Source organism: Miniopterus schreibersii, assembly GCF_964146895.1.
Source record: "Miniopterus schreibersii genome assembly, chromosome: 6".
NCBI classification, from domain to species: Eukaryota; Metazoa; Chordata; class Mammalia; order Chiroptera; family Miniopteridae; genus Miniopterus; species Miniopterus schreibersii.
This window is the reverse complement of record NC_138107.1, coordinates 85,568,067-85,586,805: the sequence shown is the minus strand read 5'-3', so window position 1 is coordinate 85,586,805 and position 18,739 is coordinate 85,568,067. Positions and strand designations below refer to the sequence as shown.

General features: G+C 47.7%; 1 protein-coding gene across 2 annotated transcripts in view; it reads right to left on the bottom strand.

Moving 5' to 3' along the window:
* ARID1B (AT-rich interaction domain 1B) overlaps positions 1-18,739 on the bottom strand; it is a 349,992-nt gene that overhangs the window by 55,754 nt on the left and 275,499 nt on the right. For both annotated transcript variants that reach the window (XM_081139612.1, XM_081139613.1), the window contains exon 7: positions 10,323-10,502. In XM_081139612.1, coding sequence (XP_080995738.1) covers positions 10,323-10,502 — 180 coding nt within the window. The remainder of the gene's footprint in view (positions 1-10,322; positions 10,503-18,739) is intronic.

The following is an 18,739-nucleotide window of genomic DNA, read 5'->3' as shown; positions in this document are numbered from 1 at the left end:
AATTAAGAATAAGTGTTTCACCACTTTCAGGAAGGATCGTCTCACCCATACATCGCTGTTCTGGACACAGCCTGTGAATGCAGACCAGAGTCCAGGCACACCGCACGGTGCGGCGGCTCCGATGCTGGAGGAAAAAGCACACTGATACAACAGTATCTTCCTAATCATAAAACCAGGCATTCTCAGGTCCACAAGAGGGAGGAGCTGCGTTCCCCTGAAATCTGCAGGAAATCCATGGACTTTCCAACAGTGGCTGTCTGCTCGCTCTGTGCCAGCTCCACGAGTACTTTCTTATTTGGTTGTCCGAGAGGGGTATGACTCACTGCAGATGGTGCGGAGGTCACTGTCCATGTAGACCACAGCCAGCACACTATCTGTAAAGGGCTGGGCAGGCTTCATGGGCCAGGTGGTCTGTCACAACTAAACTGCCACTGCTGCTCTAACACAGCCAGAGGCGATACATACACATACGGGACCATCCGTGTTCCAACAAAACTTTATTCACAGACACAGGCGGTGGGCCAAGGTGGGCCATGACCTGCTGACCCCTGCTGCAGGCCAATCCTGGGACAAGCTAGTGAAGTGCTCCACAGCACAGAGAGTGACCTGGTCATCCTCGGGAAGGTAAGAGAAAGGCAGAAAGGGGAGAACACAGAGGCACTGGCAACGTAATCAATGGGACAGTGACAGGGAACAGAAGGAACAGGACAGGTTGGCACAAATCACCTCGGGGACCACAGGGGTGCACATGAGCCAGGCCTTCACGGCCAGCTCCTCAAATTCAGCTGCCTTTTCATGAAGAAACCCTACTCCACCTTTGCAGAAATAACCAAGCTTACACTGTTTCAAGCAAAAGATAGAAAGTCACTGTCCCTCAGTTTCAACATTCTTTACCAAGGGTTCTTAAGGTGCCTCTGCCTCTCCCATCCCACGGGACCACATAAGGTCTGCCCTCCCGCTCACCATCCTGGCGGAAAGGGCGCCCTCTGCTTACCACCCTGGCAGGGAGGGCCGCAGGGCAGTGGGCGGGCTGCTGAGCCCTGCCCGCCCCCGAGTCCTCAACACACCAGCCGGTGGAGCTCTTTCCTGTGAGCAGAACGAACACGTCTCCTCCCCTCCTGACCTCAGGCCCCGGCGTCCACATTACCTGACCTCACTGAAATCTAGTGCTCCTTTCTGGCTCTGGCTTTTATTAAAAATAAACTCATTCACAGTTTGAATGCAAATGAAATTAATTCACATATTCATGCTATGACTCTGTAGCTAGTTTCCACTTGCCCCCAATGCTCATTTGGTGACTCATTTGGTAAGAAACTTTATGCAGTGAAAACATACGCACTCTTTGCTTTCGAAGGAAATTAAATGACACTTTAATCTTGTTTTGGAAAACAGGCGCTTCGATGCGGCCACTGCAGCTAAGGCCCGCCGCGCAGTGTCACCAGGGCGGAAGGCTCCTGACTTCGTTAACTCTGCTCACAGCTGGGACTGAGAAAGTTGTCACCCTGGGGTTTAGCTGGCAGTCAGGGGTGTGCTTCAGCGAACACAGGAAAGACATGACCGGGTGCTCAGTCCCTGGAGCCCACCCACCTCCACCCTTTCTGGGCATGGTATATACTAGAGAGAGAGGAGTTGTTTCAACACTGTGCTCAGCCTCGCAGCTGGGCTTCATCTCAGCAGGAAGCGCTCTGTACCCAGGTGGCACAGCCACCGTGCCCACGGGCACACGCACACACGCACGTGCTGGTTCTCAGGGAGCCACTGAATGCGGGGCTCCCAGCCCACTTATCCTCAGCCAGTCGGCTGACCTATGACTTGCACGCGTCAGTTCATGTTGGGAGCATGTCCTCACCATGGAGGCCTCTCTGGTTGGTAGAAGAAATACAAAGTCCCCGTTTCTTCTTAATGCACTGTAGGCTTTCCCCGTGGCCTCAGGAGCCAGAGGAAAGTGGGTTCTAAAGGCTTCAGACGGCCCGAGGCAGCCGTGACTACGGCACGGGCTCTAGGATGTGGGTTTGGATGTCAGTTCTGATGCTTCCTAGAGGCACAACCTTGGATAAGTTACCCAGCCTTTCTGAGTATCAGCCCAACCATCTGAAAAGTAATGACAAGAATCAGGAATAGGTAGGAACTGACTGGCACAGTGCCGAACAGTTACCTGGTAAATGCAGGTGGTGTCACCACCAACAATCATATTATCAATAACCATTAATACGACCTTTTCCCCATCATCTTATAAAATTGTGTGGGAAGGAGCGAAAGAAGATTCATGGCCCCCGCTCTTTGCCCAGCTGATAATGTATCTTTCTCCCCCAAATAAACAAAACCCAAATATGTAAGCGAGGCAGCACAGGAGAGGAAAAGCCAGGATGAGTGCGGTCTTACTCCCGTTTCTCTAATAGATTAGTAATTTCTTGGCACCGGCTCTGACAGAAAACAGATGGATCCGGCATGCAGCAGAACGCAGGCAGCAGATGCCGGGCCAGCCCACCTCAGCTGGACGGGCCCTGCAGCCAAGTCCAAGAGCCCGCAGTTTTCAAGTGGGTTCATCTTGGCATACCAGCTTCGGGAAATTGGTCACCAAGTGAATTCAGAGTCCAACCCACCAGGAGCGAGATTCGCGCAGCAGACAGAGGAAGCAGGAGCCGGACTCTATTCCAGTCACCACCACTATTACAGGAGGGTCACAAAAGTCTATACCCGACTCTAGAACATTTAAATTTGCTAGTTACAATCCATAGTCCAAGCTTACTGCTTTTGTTGAACTATTAAATGTTTCCACTCAGAGAAAATTTTGCTTCTGTTTCAGTCATTCAGTAATTACCATGAGCACAGAATGTTCTGTATTACGCCCTATGCCGTGGAGGGTAACAATGGTGCACCAATCACAGGACAGACACCTTACCTTGGGTGGGAAAGAATAAGTGGATATTAGCTACATTTCATGATCAATGTATTTGTGAATTAGAGCGAACTATGCTTTTATCTTGTTGTCTAGTCAAAGACATTCACCACTTTTTATAGCCATCTACTACATAACATTACTTTTTAAATTTTTTGAGAGAAAAAGAGAGGGAGAGAGACATCGATTTGTTGGTCCACTTAAGCATCACTGGTTGCTTCTCGTATGCGCTCTGACTGGGGATGGAACCCACATCTTTGGCACATCCTACACAATGCTCTAACCAACTGAGCTACCTGGCTGGGGCCTACATAATATTACTTTAAGTCAGGTTTACTGAGTTGGAATTTAGATACAGTCCTGCAACCACCAGCACAGTCAAGACATGGGATATTTCTATCATGACAAAAAGGTGCCGTTTTGTGGTCAATCTCGTTCCCAGTCCTGGCAACCGCCGATCTGATTTCTGCTCCTGCAGTTCTGCCTTCTCCACGTCGTCATATAAATAGAGTCGTATGTGTGCAGCACTTGTGTCTGGCTCCTTTCACTTAGAATTGAGCTTTTGAAATTCACCCGTATTGTCATACATCAGTAGTTTGTTCCCTTTTGTTGCTGAGCAGTGTCCCATGCTGTGGACACTTGGGTTGTTTCCAGTTTTTGGCAATTATGAATAAAGCTGCTAACATTTGCATACAGGTCTTTGTGTGGACATGTTTCATTTCTCTTGAAAAAACCTAGGATTGAGAGTGCTGGGTTGTGTGGTAAATGCATGTTTAACTTATGAGAAACTCCTCCCAAAAATGTCTGACTTCTAATTGTCCTATGTCCTTGATATTGCCAATCAGAAAACCATTAGCCATTCCAATCGGGGTGTAGTGGATATCACTGTGGCTTTAATTTTCATTTCCCTAATGACAAATGACTTTGAGCATTCTGCACAGGTTACCATATTTAGGTAAGATCCTTTCCGTGTAAAAACAAAAGCCCTATTTCAAACACCTTCCCCCAGGCTGACCACACAATGCGGCTCCTTTAGGCACCGCTTTGAGGGAGACCGGCTGAGTAGTGAGGAGACCACACATGCAGGCTCCAAGTGAAAGCTTGGTCACCCCAAGTAAGGGCATAAAGCTTACTATTTGTGGATATAGAGACAATTTGTTTCGAACTGATATATAAGGCACCATATTTTTCTGAGGTCAACATGCATTTTAAAAAGTCTTCAAAATGTAAAAGTTATACTATTACACCAAGCTTGTAAAAGAGCAGGAAAGACCTATTACTTGATAGTAGGACTTCAGCATTTCACCTTTGGTAAGTTTTTTCTATATTATGTCATAAAAGTTAACTGTTTAAAAATTTAATTATATAGTAATACAAGCTCGATGCAGAAAATATAGAAGCATAGAGAGAAACAGAAAAAAATGGTCCTTAGCTTCACTTCCCAAAGACAATTCTTAAGCATTTAGTCCACCGAATCGCCACCGAGCATCCAGGCAGACAAGGAGGTGTACCCATGTCTCTGGGACTCACTGTCTTCACTGGTTTAGGGAACAGCTCTTCAGAGCCTCTTATGCCAGCTCTGGGCTAATGGCTGGGGACTCAGTGGTAAACAAAGGAAGGAGCTGACATCCTGGTGGGCATCAGGTAGGCAAAGAAGTAAATCTAGACAATGTCCGACGGTGCTGAGCACTGTGAAGAGAAAAGCAGCAGGGAGAGTTCACACACAGCAGGAGGGAGAGTGTCTTGGACGGGGTGACCGAGAGCCACTCTGGGGAAGCGGGCTGTGTGCCTGCTGGCTGCCTCTCCCACAACAGGGGCGGATCTTCGCAGAAACAGCTATCCCCAAAACTGACATCACACACAGGCCCAGGGGACATATGTGCCCAGTCAGATGCCAGTATCTGACCTCAGGACCCCAAGGGCAGGGGTATAAACTTCTGCTGCATAGGTGACCTTCAGAGAGCTACTTGTCATTCCAAAGGCCAGTTTCCTCGTCTATAAAATGGGTAAAATACAAGATTATCTATTTTATTTGCTGTGGGGGGGAAAACCACATGACACTAACAATAATTACTGTTGGACACAAACAATGAATAGACAGAATGTCATGGGACAGACACAAACTGTTCCAATATTAACAATATAACTTTTTGATAAGTGGAATTATCTTTTTACTATATACTGTGTCATGTCAAATTTTACTTTCATGATGCAGACATTCCAATTTATTTCTCAAATAAAGTAAATATGAGAAAAAGCATTGACAGAACAAACATAAACAGGTATTATCTTAACTCAAGAGCCAAATTCAGGGGCATCTGAGAGTCCCCGCTGTCACACACTGCTTGAGCACCTGCGTCCTTCCCGGGCTCAGTTGCTGTGCCCTGCGCTAGGCCACGGAGACCATGTGGGAATGGCGCCCCCTGGAGGGAGAGCTCTGCTCTGCTTGCGTAATGGCCAAGGGCCCTTTCTGAAAGGACATTTGGTGCCCCTCTTAGAGTTAGTAAATTGTGATTCCACATTTGAAAAGACAGGTAACGGCATCTGCTAAGATGTAAGGTAAAGCTGCACGCCCACATCCTGTGTTTCTACACTGCTGGCCAGGATCGTCGTGACCCAGGCCTGGAGCAGAGTTAAAGGCCAGTGATGAAGATGTTGCAAGGAGGCAGCTTAGTCACTGGGCGAGGGGAGTGAATGCTGCTGACTTTAATTAGCAATATTAATTTAATTCAATTACTTATAATGACTAGCTTCACACTAAAAATTAAAGTTGCTTTATGTTTTTACTTTTTCCTTTCTTTTTAAGCTGATTTGTGCCTTAAATTTTCATTTCTTTCCTAATTCCCAGGTTTTGATAGACTCATGATAACTATCAATCTGTTAAGAAAAATTCATGCTTAAATCTTGTAACCTGAAGGCTGAATTTGAGCATTAAAGGACTGCATAAACTTCCTTTTGCTATAAAATGACCTACTTCAATTTACTTTTTCTCATATTAGTAAGATATTCTGAATATTTCTCTAATGACAAAGCAGTACAGAATATGGGATTAATACTTTAGCCTAGCACTGTCCATTTAACTGTAAAATAAGGTTAGGGTAATAGAAAGCTGTAACATAGCCAGTGTATTACAACCCATTTCAAGAAAGAAAGGAGTGAGCTGAGGAGGGTGTGACCCGCGCCAGCCTTTGGAAACAGGATCCTGTCATCTGCAGCACTGGGGGGAGCGAGCCCAGGTGGCGGACACAGCCACTGCTGCAGGAGAGAGGCTGAATTCAGCTTAATTCAATAATAAGGAGAGGTTCTGGACTGACCAGAGTGGAAACTAAAATCCTGGGTCATGGTGACACCGAGGTTGTCACGGCCTGCAAGGTGCTCTCTCTCCAATAGCTGGGGGGTCGCCAACTAGCAACATTTACATATTGTTCCTCTTGAACGGAAACCGTTATGATTTCTGTGAAACTCACCATTTTGGAACTGCATTCATTTCAACTAGGCACCATTTCAAGTTCGCCTTTGCTCAGTTTATGAGGAACGTTTTTTAATGAAGGGGGAAGGAAGGTTTCAGATGGCACCTATTTTAGAGAAAAACCTTTAACCTGTCTGAAAAACATCTTTTTCAATGTGATTTAGAAATAAAAGGCCCATCAGACCCACCTACTTATAAGTTCTCTGCTTCCAAAGACACACATTCTACAAACGGAGGCGCACAACCAGGGCCGCACCGTGTGCACCTTGCGCAGCTGCACACGGCGGCCCGGACACTGTTGTGCGATGAGTGACAGCCGGAAGCGGCCAGGCTCAGACTACTGCTGGCTGCACCCTGCAATGTTCCTTATTCACAGCAACTAAGGCCAGACCTTCGTTTTTCACATTAGTGACAAATATGTGAGGTGCTTGTGGACAGTGTGGCGGACACTGCTCCCGAGTGCACAGAAACAAACAAGGCCGCCTCTGGGAAGCTGCTCCCGGCTCCCCTCTTCCCCTACAAGTTCATCTGCTGATCATCAGCATGTCAATTACATAATTTCTTCCTATTTATTAAAGCAAGTCCCTGTGGCCCTCTTTGCTTGCAAGCACTTTGTAAGAGTAGTTATTACATACTTGCTTGAAGGTAGAAAAGTACTAGTTCATAAAATATACTGTAATTAAACATTTTCACACATTTATGTTGGCTTCATCCCATTTGTGTATTTAATAATTTAGGTTTTACAATACACATTTCTAAAAATTTCCCCTTAACTTCACAGGATTTTTTTCCTCTTAATCTCTAGTATTGTTGTTGTACTTCCCAAACACTGTTCCTTGCTCCTTGAAGGCAAGTAGCTTGTCTTTTGTTCCCCTCGTGGCTCACTGAACAAATGAGCCAGTGCAGAGGGCACATTCAAGGCGTGGGACACGACCCGCCGGTGACAGGATGAGTGGCCTACGTCTTCCTTGCTCCGAACCCTGGCTCTGTCACCTAGTAGCTGTGGGTAAATTACTTAACCTGCTCATTTGCAACATGGAGATAATGACCACTGTGTATCCTGGTGAAGGTGTTTACCTGCTGTTGCCTCAGTTTCTTCATCTGTCAAGTGGAGTAATAACAGCATGTTCCAAGAAGTTAATATAGAACAGGACTTGGGACATGGTAACATCTGATACATGTTGGTTGTTATCATTAGTAACAATTTTGGAGAAGCTGCTCCTGACAATAAAATAGTCAGCAAAGAGAGACTGCAAAGACCCCCTCTCCCCCAGATCTCTTAAAAACAAAACTAAACCAGGAGAAAGTCACCGAGTTAGAACAAACAGGTGACACGGTTGACCTCTGGGGGTCACTGCACAGTGATTCTTTCCAGAGATTTACAACATACATCACAGATGCAAGCTGAGTGTCTCATTAATAATTTCAGTAGTTAAAAGAAGGGGAAAAATACTTCACTTGGGACCCTGTTTAAAAGGATCAACAAAGAGAGAAATGCAAAGGTAAGAACTTGACTGAACTGAGTAAAATGTGTTACAATCGTAATTTCCTATTGGTTAGTGTTTGCTGAGGAGAGGACACGAGGAGGGAAGGTGAGCAATTCTGGTTTGGTTAGAGCACCAGGACTTCAATTTTAAGCCCCTGGTACTTGGAACCAGTTAAGGAACTGGGAGGGTACACGCCTCACAGTGGAGCACGCTGGAGATGTCACCTGGGAAAAGGTGAAGCAGAAACTCAGACACTTTCTTTCAAAGTTAGAAAGTGCTGAGTATGGAAATGAGCATCCTTATTTCAAATTGTTTCCAATACCGACCTAAACTCAGGACACGTGCCTTAGAGAAACTTCAAAACAAAACCTTACTCTACAATCAAAATGCTACGCAGCGGATCCACTGGGCTGCCCCAGTATCAGAGGCTCCAGAGCTGAAGCAGAATTCAGACTCACTGAATGTTAGAATTAGAGGCAACTTCCAAGGTAACATAATCCCATTTTCTCTCGGAAAAGCAATTCCCAGAGAGTCTGAAACTGTCGCAGGACACAGCAGCCTGGATGAGCCGCTTAGGTTCAGTGCTCTTAAACTAAGAATCTTAGTGGGCAACAATTCCAGAAAACTGAGGAAGTCCATTATTCTATAGAAATTATCCCCCCCGTTACTAACTCCTATGTGTAAGCGTTTCCTTAGTTCACAAGACTTGTCAGACAGTCCTCCTTCCCCTGTGAGAACAGCAGGGGGCGAGGTTGCAGGAGTGAGTTATTTAAGAGCAGAGAGACCAACTGAAAGCTCCAGGAAGCCTGTGAGTTTCAGTGGTTGAGTCTTAGGCCTGCAGCTGGCTACCCCCAGTTCTGAGACCAAGGCCCTGACCATGTCTGTTACATTCTGAGCAAAAGCCCACACTTCCTGTGCTGCTCACAACTTATCATCTGCTTTCCACTTTCACTAACATTTTCTTCTTTTCACGACAGCCAAAGAAACTCAGTTGTGATGACAAGCCACCATGCCGGGCAAGGGCGCAGCGGGTAGCAGCCTCTCTCTCGGAGAAGTGGTTCATGGTCCTGTCCACTGGGACGTAAATTCTCAGGGCTCACTGCAGTTAATAACATGGAAAACCATTCATGATGCAGAAGAAAGGGGATTAGGGAAAACCCCAGGTCATATCCACTCTGACCACGTGCATAGACAGGCAGGAAGGGGCCACGAAGAAAGCATTATGTGTGGGGCCTCTCAAATAATTTTCCTAACAGAAACAGTTGGCACGTAATAGAATAAAGTGTAAGGCAAGGAAATGAGGTCACCCCAGTAGTACTGAAGGTACTTCAGAAAGAGATCTTTAACAAACAAGATAAGTCAACCTTCAAACTGCAAAATGCTATCAAACACCCGGGAAAGCTTTTCTGAGAAGCAGCAGGTAAAGCTGAGAAGGTGCCTGGGTCCCCGCGCAGCACTGTGTGGCTTGTGGGCACTCACTCAACAGTGATGATTCGCTAAACCATCAGGTGCAAAGGCCTCTGGGAAATAAGCCTTGCACGCAGCACACCTGACTCTGTTGGGAGGTATAAACATTTTACACAGTTCTCTAGAGGGAACTCACTATCTTCACTTAGAATAGTCCTGGTATTTTCAAAAGTGAGGAAACTCTGGGAATGTTGCCAGATTATCGCCTTCTCTCTAAATTACCCATTAATGTCTAATTCAAATAAACAAAATATAAAAAAGGTGCTAAATTCAAATGCCTTGCTGCCAAAAGTGACTTAGGAAAAAAAAAATCTATCAGGTTTAAAACCTTGATGAAACGATTCTACAGTATATGACAAAGCAGACACTGACTTCCAGGAAGGTGTATGTAAACAGGGCATTTTGGGCATGAGTCCACTTATTTTTCTACTCTTACCTAATTTTCCTCTTTGAAAGATGTGTCCATTTCAGCTTTGTCTCGTCTTCTAAGAGAGAGACAGAGCTACTATTTACCTGATCTAGCGCTTTGGAGACAAACTGGGAGAAAGAAGATTTAAGGGGACGACATCCTTCTGAAGAGTGAGCATATTATTGAAAAGATAATTACACGGAGGAGAGGAGGGGGCAAAATCAGAATTCAACATAACAAAGCCCAAGTTTTAAGTGAGAAACTTTGAGGACAAGGCCTGTGTCTTTCAACAAGCGCTTAGAGCTCCTTACAGAAACCAGGATTACACCCTTGTTAGCAACGCGTGTGGAGGCTCTTACTGCAGGGGCTGAGGCATGGGGCTTAAAGAAGGGGTGCTACAGTGCTTCCCATCACAGCGGGCACCTAACAGCCTGTGGGTTTGCATTAACCTCACAAATCCGTCAGGCAACACACCACGGGATCTTAAAAGATGTTTACAATGCTCAGATCTTAAAGAACTAACACATCAACAAAATTTCTACAAACTACTGCAACCCACTCGGAACCATGTTTTCTCTTTTCTTTTTTTACCTTGTGGTCCATACTGGCTCATCTGCGGACCATACGTCCCACTTGAGTTGCTCTGCTGGAAGCTGCCGATTCCAGGGTGCATCTGGCCTCCAGGAGAGGGGTGAGGCGACATGGAGGGGCCTGTCTGCTGAGGTCCATACTGAGACATCTGAGGGTTTCTTTGTGTGCCCGCCATAAAACCTGGGTAGGAAATAAACGGAAACATCAATGCGGGTGACAAACATGGGCATGGAACTGTGTGGCAGGTGGGTGGGGAGAGGGTGACATCGAGGAACATCCCGACCTGGTGTGGGGGCTTTGGAGAGCCTCGTGGGCCCTCACTCTGAGCTCTCATTGGAGCTCCTGGGATCCCCGCAGACCGTGGACTTACACTAGGGCAAGGAGAGGAGGCAGGAACGGCCAGTTCCCCTCACCTGTTTCAGGTGCGGTCCCCACGGGCAGCGGGGCGCCCTGGCCGCAAGCTCTGCGCGCTGGGAGGCACCTGCTGCGCTGTGCGCCCCTCGCCTCGCCCCAGGGCCTCGCTGAGCCCCCCCCCCCCCCCCCCCCCCCCGCCCAGGCCGGCGCAGCGCCCCGCACACAACTGTCCCCCACGACCTCCCGGACCAGCAACGCGGCACCTGGATCCTCAACGGCGCAGGCCTGTGGGCTCCCAACTCACACTCCCGGGGGGCGAACTGGGAACAACGGGTGGGTTGGGGTGTACTTCGTACCCCAAAGCAGAGCGGGGCCCCCTCCTGCAAACCGCGCTGCCTGTGGCCCCCCGTCCCCATCAATGGCACCGCCACCCACGCAACCGCTCCGCCAGGACCCCGACGCCGCGCCTCGTCCTCCCGCCCGCTGGCGTCCTGCGGGCTCCAGGCTGGTGGCGGCGCCTCTGCTGCGCCCCCCCACCCGAGAGGCCGCCGCGCGGGGTCTCCCCCAGCCCGCGCCCCACTTTGTTCCTCTGGATCACCGTCCTCAAAGCTGCCAGAGCGATTTCTCAGGGCCTCGGAGAGAAGCGAGGGGGCGTCTCTCCCTCGCGCGGAGCCCGTGGAGGTTTCTGCGGGTCCCGGGGCGCAGCGCGGCCGCCGCCCTCACTCGGACCCGGTTCCCACCTTTCTTCTCCGCACAGCAGAGCCACCGGCCTCCCAGAAGCTACGCGGCTGCTTCCACTGTGGGTGCCCCCCCGCCAGCCCGCAGGGCACCCCCCCCGCCAGCCTGCGGGGCACCCCCTTCCCCCCTCTCACGTGCTTTCCTCCACAGCACGGTCACGGCCTCATTTCCCTCGTGTTTTCCCCGCTCCCGTCCACCCCTCTCCACTAACACACAAGCCCCACGAGGGCAAACACCGCTGTGCTCGACGTTACATCCCACCTGCCCGGCAGAGTACTTGGCACACGGTTGGTATCAAGAGGCACCGAGATATCAAAACATAGGCAAGAATGACGACTGAGCTATGAAATCTCATTTAGACAAAGGGCCCCCAAATCAAGGCACCCTCTCAGAAGCGCCACCGTCACCCAGCCGGCGCCCAGCACAGGCTATGAGAAAACCAGCCCCGGGCCCAGCGCAGGTGAGGCTCCAGGGGGGTGATGGCCGAGGGGGCTCCGCAGGATCCAGGGGGGCCTGGAGCAGGAGCTTCCAGTCTTATGGGCGCGGGAGGGGAAGGCCTGTCTGAGTCCAAGGTCAGCAGAGCCAGGGGATTACAAGGGGCAGGGCCTGTACAGAGATCACGGTTTACATCCCAGGAAAGAAAAGATCTTCCAACACTGCTTCTGTCTGAAGAGACAGACATACAGTACGAGAGCTGCTCCTTATTATCCGATTTCATTTATTTATAAAGATAAGCCTTGTGAAATTGAGCTCAATTGGCAGCTTCCAGACATAAATCAGCAGAGAAAATGTTTGCTTTTTCAAATCTGAAAACAAACAGAAATCAGAGCACTGAAATTACTAAAAATGAGTGCATCTTAGGATGTTACATGAAATATTTATCCAAGCTTCACTCTAAAATTCTCGAGAGTTTCACAGAGTCCTGTTTAATAAAAGACGTGTTTCAATTCCGTATAGCCTGCGTGGCTTCTCTTTCAGAGAATGGCTCTTTCCTCTTCACCACGTAAGGAAAACACAGGCCCTTTAAGTAGCACAAAACATCACTTGGACCACGGAAGTGTCCGCGCTGAAGGACTTACAACCTCTGATCGTATTGTACACTCTCAGTTATTGCTGCCTCTGGGACACTGACTACAGGCCTCAGGTTTGTTCAAATGAGTTCTAAGATTCTACTTAGGCAAAGCTATTTATTTCTGTCCTTAAAAATACATACGCCGTGTTCCACCTGAACTACTGCTGGCACTCTGCAGAAAATCAAGGATGCGAGAAGGATCTGAAAAGTGTGGAGCTCACAGCTAATTCAAATGGAATGTGTCTCAGCATCAAATTCCACATCCTGGAGACAAGGTGACATGGGGCATGGAATCTACCTCTGTCCACAGAAAATGAAATGTGGAAAGCTAATTTTTTCTCTGCACGCTTTTGCAATGGCACCACTTATAGAAATCCTGTTTTATATTTTCAGTTAGATGCACCCCTTTCCAGACAGGCCCTAGGAAATATAATGGCCCTGACTCCTTTCCGAGCCACACTCATCTAATGGCAGCCAAATGGAACAGGGGCCTGGATTACAGTCTTGTCTGTCACCAATTCAGAACCTAGCAGGAAAAAGAGACACGTAAATAAATATACTGCAGTGTGTACTGATCAAATTAGCAGTGTGACTAATTTAGACAAATCAAAAATCATTTGAGTCTCAGTTTCCTCATCTTAAAACAAAGGTGAGGCTGCTATGAGATCGACTGAGATACAAGGGAAAGGGCCCTGCACCCGCCACAGGACACACGAAGGTGAGAGATTAGGGTGTAATTCTCTGGTTTATAAATGGCCACGAATAGCTTTTGACTCCAGAATACCTCACGCATTCACAGGCAGTCTCCAACCAGAATGAACAGCTAGTTTTCATTCCTACATCTGTGTTTTATTTAAATATGTGGAATCCGCATCACTCCAATGTTTATGTAGCTGAGTAAAATTCCAAAGGGTTCAAAACCAGACATCCCTACCTCCTACCACTGATTCCTCTCACCAAAGGCACATGGTTTTTAATGTGCCTGCTCAGAGGTATTCTATAATTTGCGTATGATTCTGTATTTCACTTACTGTGAACGAAGCTGAACATTTTGTTTAACTGCTGTTTTTATTTCCTTTTCTAGAGCTGCTGATATCAACTGTCCACTTTCCTGGTGGCGAGGCTATGTCTTAACTCTAGACTGCAGGAATCCCACTAAAAAACACATCCATCATGGACAGACCCGTATTCTTAAAAAGTTGAATATTCTAATAATCTAAACAAACCGATGTAACGTTAGAAGAGAGGTTAGCTTAAGAAATACTTCTACTTTTCCTCCTACACATTACAACAGTGTATTGAGCTACTTGGTGTATCACGAAATTATATGCCCCAAGTAAATACCTAAAGTGAAAAATGCAAACTGGAAAAAAGGACCAACTTAGGTAATTACTAGGAATATGACACAGGAGGACCCACCAAAACCTTAGAAACTCCATATGAAAATGTGATTTATAGACTGTAGCCAGAAGTCTATAGGTCTCTGTAAACGAATTTACTATTTCTGAGCCCCTCGCTGCATGTGTACGCCGCCCCAAACTTGTGCTAACACATCCCAATGAAGAGGCACGTTCCCGGAATGAAAAGCCAGAGCCTCCCTCTAGGAAAAGGCGAGCGAGCGGAAATCACCCTCCGAGAAGAGGCAGCGGGAAGCACCGCGTGCCTGCTGGGTCAGACGGCTGCTCTCGGGCACGAAGGCAGGGAATGCGCGTCCTGCTCCGAGTCGGCTGGAAAGCACGTGCCCAGCGCTCTCCCAAGCCAGAGGGCAGCGGGCAGGGCACGCACAGGCCTGACTACTGCTCTTTAGTGACGCCCGGGCCCTCGCTCGCTGTGCGAGTTCTGATCTAAGCTGTCACGCCGGTAACAACGCACAGTAAAGTCACACAAATCTTCCAGCAGCTCGCCCAATTCTACTCTGGCTCTCAGGAAACTGGTAGAACAAGAGCGCATAAGAAGGGAAAAGATGTGATCCTCGCCCTGGGAAGGCTAAGTTAGTTGAGTAGAAACTGGAACTTACCAAGCAGGAAAAATGATGAACTAAAATGACAAGCCCCGAACCAGGTGCCAGGCATGTGCTGGACGCCAACGAAACACTGAGCCAACCGTGTCCGCCCAACAAGTAACTGGAAGCAGCATGTGAGGAGCACATGCAAACTAGAGCCCAGGTGCTGTGGGGTGTTGGAGGACTGATTCACACTGGGCGAGGGGGTTTCCTTGAAGAGCCCTCCTGAGCTGAGACTCGATGGTGGGTAGGAATGGCCCAGAAGCCTCGAACTAGACGGCTTGGGAGACTGATGGAGACAAAAATCATCTGACTAGCAAGGTGGGCGTCACAGTGTAGACTCTTGGAAGCTGAAGTTCCTGCATTTGGCTAAGTCCCAGCAGTCACTGGGCGCCCTTTACCTGGTTAGCTCTTTTTAATGGTTAAACATCTGGCCATTTTCTAGAAGGCCTCCCCCAGCCCAGCTACTAAATGCCAACACATCACAGGACAATGCCGCATCCCGCCTTCCCACCCACAAGCACCTACACCCACGCCCCATCCTTAACTTAGCACATCAAAGCCAATTAAAAGCAACTGATCTACGTAGTCATTATAAACAAATCCCACTTTCCCTATGGTAGATGAAATGAGTGCAGAATAATTCTATGCAGGTAAAAGGAGCAAAATCTCTTTACTGGACAAGACAGAGATAGAATTTATTTTTAGAAGTACTTTAAAAATTCTCAAAAAAAATTAAAATAAATAAAATTATACTTAGTTGAAAAGCAAACTTAGGCCTTAAGGCCCATTTGGGGGGTTGATACACAGGAAAATAGAGGGAAGCTCCATGGATGCAAATGGGCAACGACAATGTCACAGCCCCCAGAGCTCACTGAAGGAGTAAACAACCGCCAATGAAATGCACCCCTAACTTGAAGGGCAGCAGAAAACTGATTTAGAAAGAAAGTCAAATAAATAAGGAACAAAACCAGAAAATTTCAGGAAATTAAACTAGAAGGCATTTTAACATGATCTTAGCCTTCAACTGTATCTCCTTTCCCTCTTTATGCAAGACCACAAATCCTGCAGCCTAAGTGTTAAAGACGTAAACTTTTGTCGGAAAAGTAGTGAAGCCCAAAGCCCAAAGCCCAGTTCATCTACCCATGAAAAAGGAGAGCGCGAACGTGCCAGGGTAACGGAGGGCAGGGAGCACAGAACCACCACACCGTGTGAGTTCTTCCTTCAGGGCGCCTCGCAGCAACCGGCTCCTGCCCTGTCAGGACGCCAGCACGGCACCCAGGGCCCACAAGTCACCAAAAAGCAAAGTGCGCCTTTCCTGTGGCACATGGACAATTTACTTTCCTGGTGGCATCTGTTGAAAATCCACAGAATAACTGCCTGTTTCTTCGAGCTAGCCCAATGAAAGATGCTTCCCCACTCGTGGGAACAGCGGTCCCACGCCGCACCACTTCAGCAGAGGGGCCCCGACTACACACAGGGGTTTCTCATCACAAACAGGTGTCAGAGTCCCGTGCAGAGGAGAACAGACGTGAAAGCATATTCTTGTTACATCTGAGTATCTCCAGCGTCTATCTGCTACCTGCGTCTCCTCACACGAGTTGCTCTGAGGGGGACAGAAACTAACGGCCCGTTCAAGGTTGTGACCCAGGCCCCCAGTGTTCTCCCGGCTGTGCCATCAGGTGAACTGGCAGAATGGCCCTCTCCTTCCCTGCCACCAGTGTCCTAGTCGGAGGCACCGAAGACAGTACCTAAGTTCTGCCTACTGACCCCACAAAACCCTCTCAGACTCTGACATCATCTATCATTGGGAAAATGAGAGTCGGGAGAGGGCAAAAAGGACTGTCCAGATGGTAGATGGGGGCAATATATGTGGCCTTTCCTCACATAAATCTGTGGGGCTTTAGCTACAAAAGTCCGCTTCAGTGCAGTGCGCAGACACAATTGTATGAATGTCTCTATGTGCTGGAAGAGGCATATATATATATATATATATTTTTTAATTGATTTTAGAGAGAGGGGAAGGGAAAGGGAGATAGAGATAGAAACACTGATGAGAGATCGATGGGCTGCCTCCTGCACGCCCCCTACTGGGGATTGAACCCAAAACCCAGGCATGTGCCCTGACCAGAAATCGAACTGGGGACCTCTGGGTTCAACTACTTTTTTAAAGGATTTCTACCCACATCTCACCTGAGTCATTTGGGCCTGATGCTTATGCTTAATATTAATATTTGCACAGTGCTTTGTATTATAACTTTCGGGCGGGCACAGGATTGCATTTGATTCATGTGACAAATCCATGGGACACTCCGATCCTCAGTTTACCTGAGAAAGCAGGGATTTAACTAATTGTCCAAGGTCACAAATCTAGCTAGTGGTAAACGCTGAGCCTAAATCGAGATTTTTTGGTTCCAAAACTCCTTGAAGATTAGGAAAAGCATGTACTATACGAGGTACTGGAGTAACGAAACTGAATGAGGTTACGTGGTCCTTGCCCTCAAAGAGCTCTAGGTGGGGAGAGGGTTCAACTGTCAGTCCCAGCAATGGGTCCCAAGAGGTACCCTGCCACAAGGGTGGCAGGGCAGCACCATTCGTGACAGGTGAGGCTCCATTCATCTGTTCACTAAGCAGACACAGACTCAAGCACCTCGCAGGTGCCAGGCTATTGAGAACACTCAGGCTTAGTAAAGGTAGGCAAGGGGACCCCATGTCAAGGTAGGGAGGGGGTTGAGGTGTGGGTGGCAAAAGGGTGGGAGAGAAGAGTTTATATAAATACCCTCAAAGGGGTCCAGAGAGGATCCCTGTGGCGGGAGACTGTCATGATGACAGGGAAGACCAGGAAGGGAGGCTGGCGGGCTAGGGAAAGGCCCCTGACCGAGCTCATGGTGCAGCCCTCTCAGAAGGCAAAGGGAAGGAAGCTCCTCCAGGCCTCTATAAGGGGAATGACACAGTCTAATCCATCTTCTGGAAAGACCATGAGGACGCAGCACAGAAAGTGGGCAGGAAGGGAATGAAACTGCACAGGAAGGATACTGGGAAGTTGGTGAAGGTACCATAGTGGCCCAGGCCAGGGCTGTGACAGTGGACGCTGAGGAAGGAGATGTGTCTGCAGACTGTGATGACTACTGTGGGGGAGAGGGGAGAAGAGGCACTGAGGAAGCCTGTAGCTGTCTGGCTTGGGGAGCTGGGCAGACAATGGTCTCTCCCTGAGATCCAGACCGACGGCATAGGAGGAACATACTGTTACAGACAAGTGTCCGTGATGTGCAATGTGGAATTCACCCGAGACCAAGGTGACTCAACACCCTCACTGAAGAATGATGGGCCAGTTACAAATGAGTGTGAACTACTAAAAACAAGCTTAAATTGGCAATTCAGAAAATACTGCATATAATAAAATTAACAAAACTATGCTTTAAAAATATTTAAGATTTAGATTGATGCTTTCTCAATGAATGTAAATTGACTTTTATTGTATGTGCTACTTGTTTTCCCAGGTTTTTTGTGACCAGATCTCTCAATAATAGACTTAATAGGAATTTAACGATAACTCTAATACAAGTCCTACACTGCTATTTCCTTCATCAATAGCTTTGGCTTGGTCCACAATCCAGCCCAGAATGCCGAGGCTGAAGAAATTAGAAACAGCTTCCTAGATATTCTCTCTTGTATACAGCCTCCCATTTGAGTTCATTTCATCTGTCACTGATTATTAAAAAAGGGATCCTCAATTAAGAGCAGAGGCTAACTTAATTGCATCTGGGGGTGGGGGTCGGTTCATCAACACCTTAACACACCAAGCTGCAACGCTGACGCGCAATACACCAGGAAAGGGGTATCTTTTCTCTTCTGACAATGCCCTGTGCTGACAGGCAGCATCGTTTTATTTAGTTTCCTGATGCTATAAAGAAGACCACCTTTTTAGACAGGGGTAGTTAGAAAGGTAAATTAAGAACATGGTCTAACAACCAGTACACCCTGTGAAACACGCTGGCACCTGCGGATTTACTGTCCTACTTAAGACAGAATCCAACAGAAAGAAACAAACAGCTCCTGTAGACGGTAAGAACAGAAAACCTTAAACCCTAACTGTGACTCCTGAACAACTACCTCAGTGGTCTCCTTCCTTTCTTTACAAACTTAATCTGTTCTCGACAATTAAGGAGTTAGGTCAATTAAGATACTCAAAAGTAATTTTAAAAATTTCAAAACCACCCGGCTAGGTGTGGTTCAGCGGTTGAGCATCGA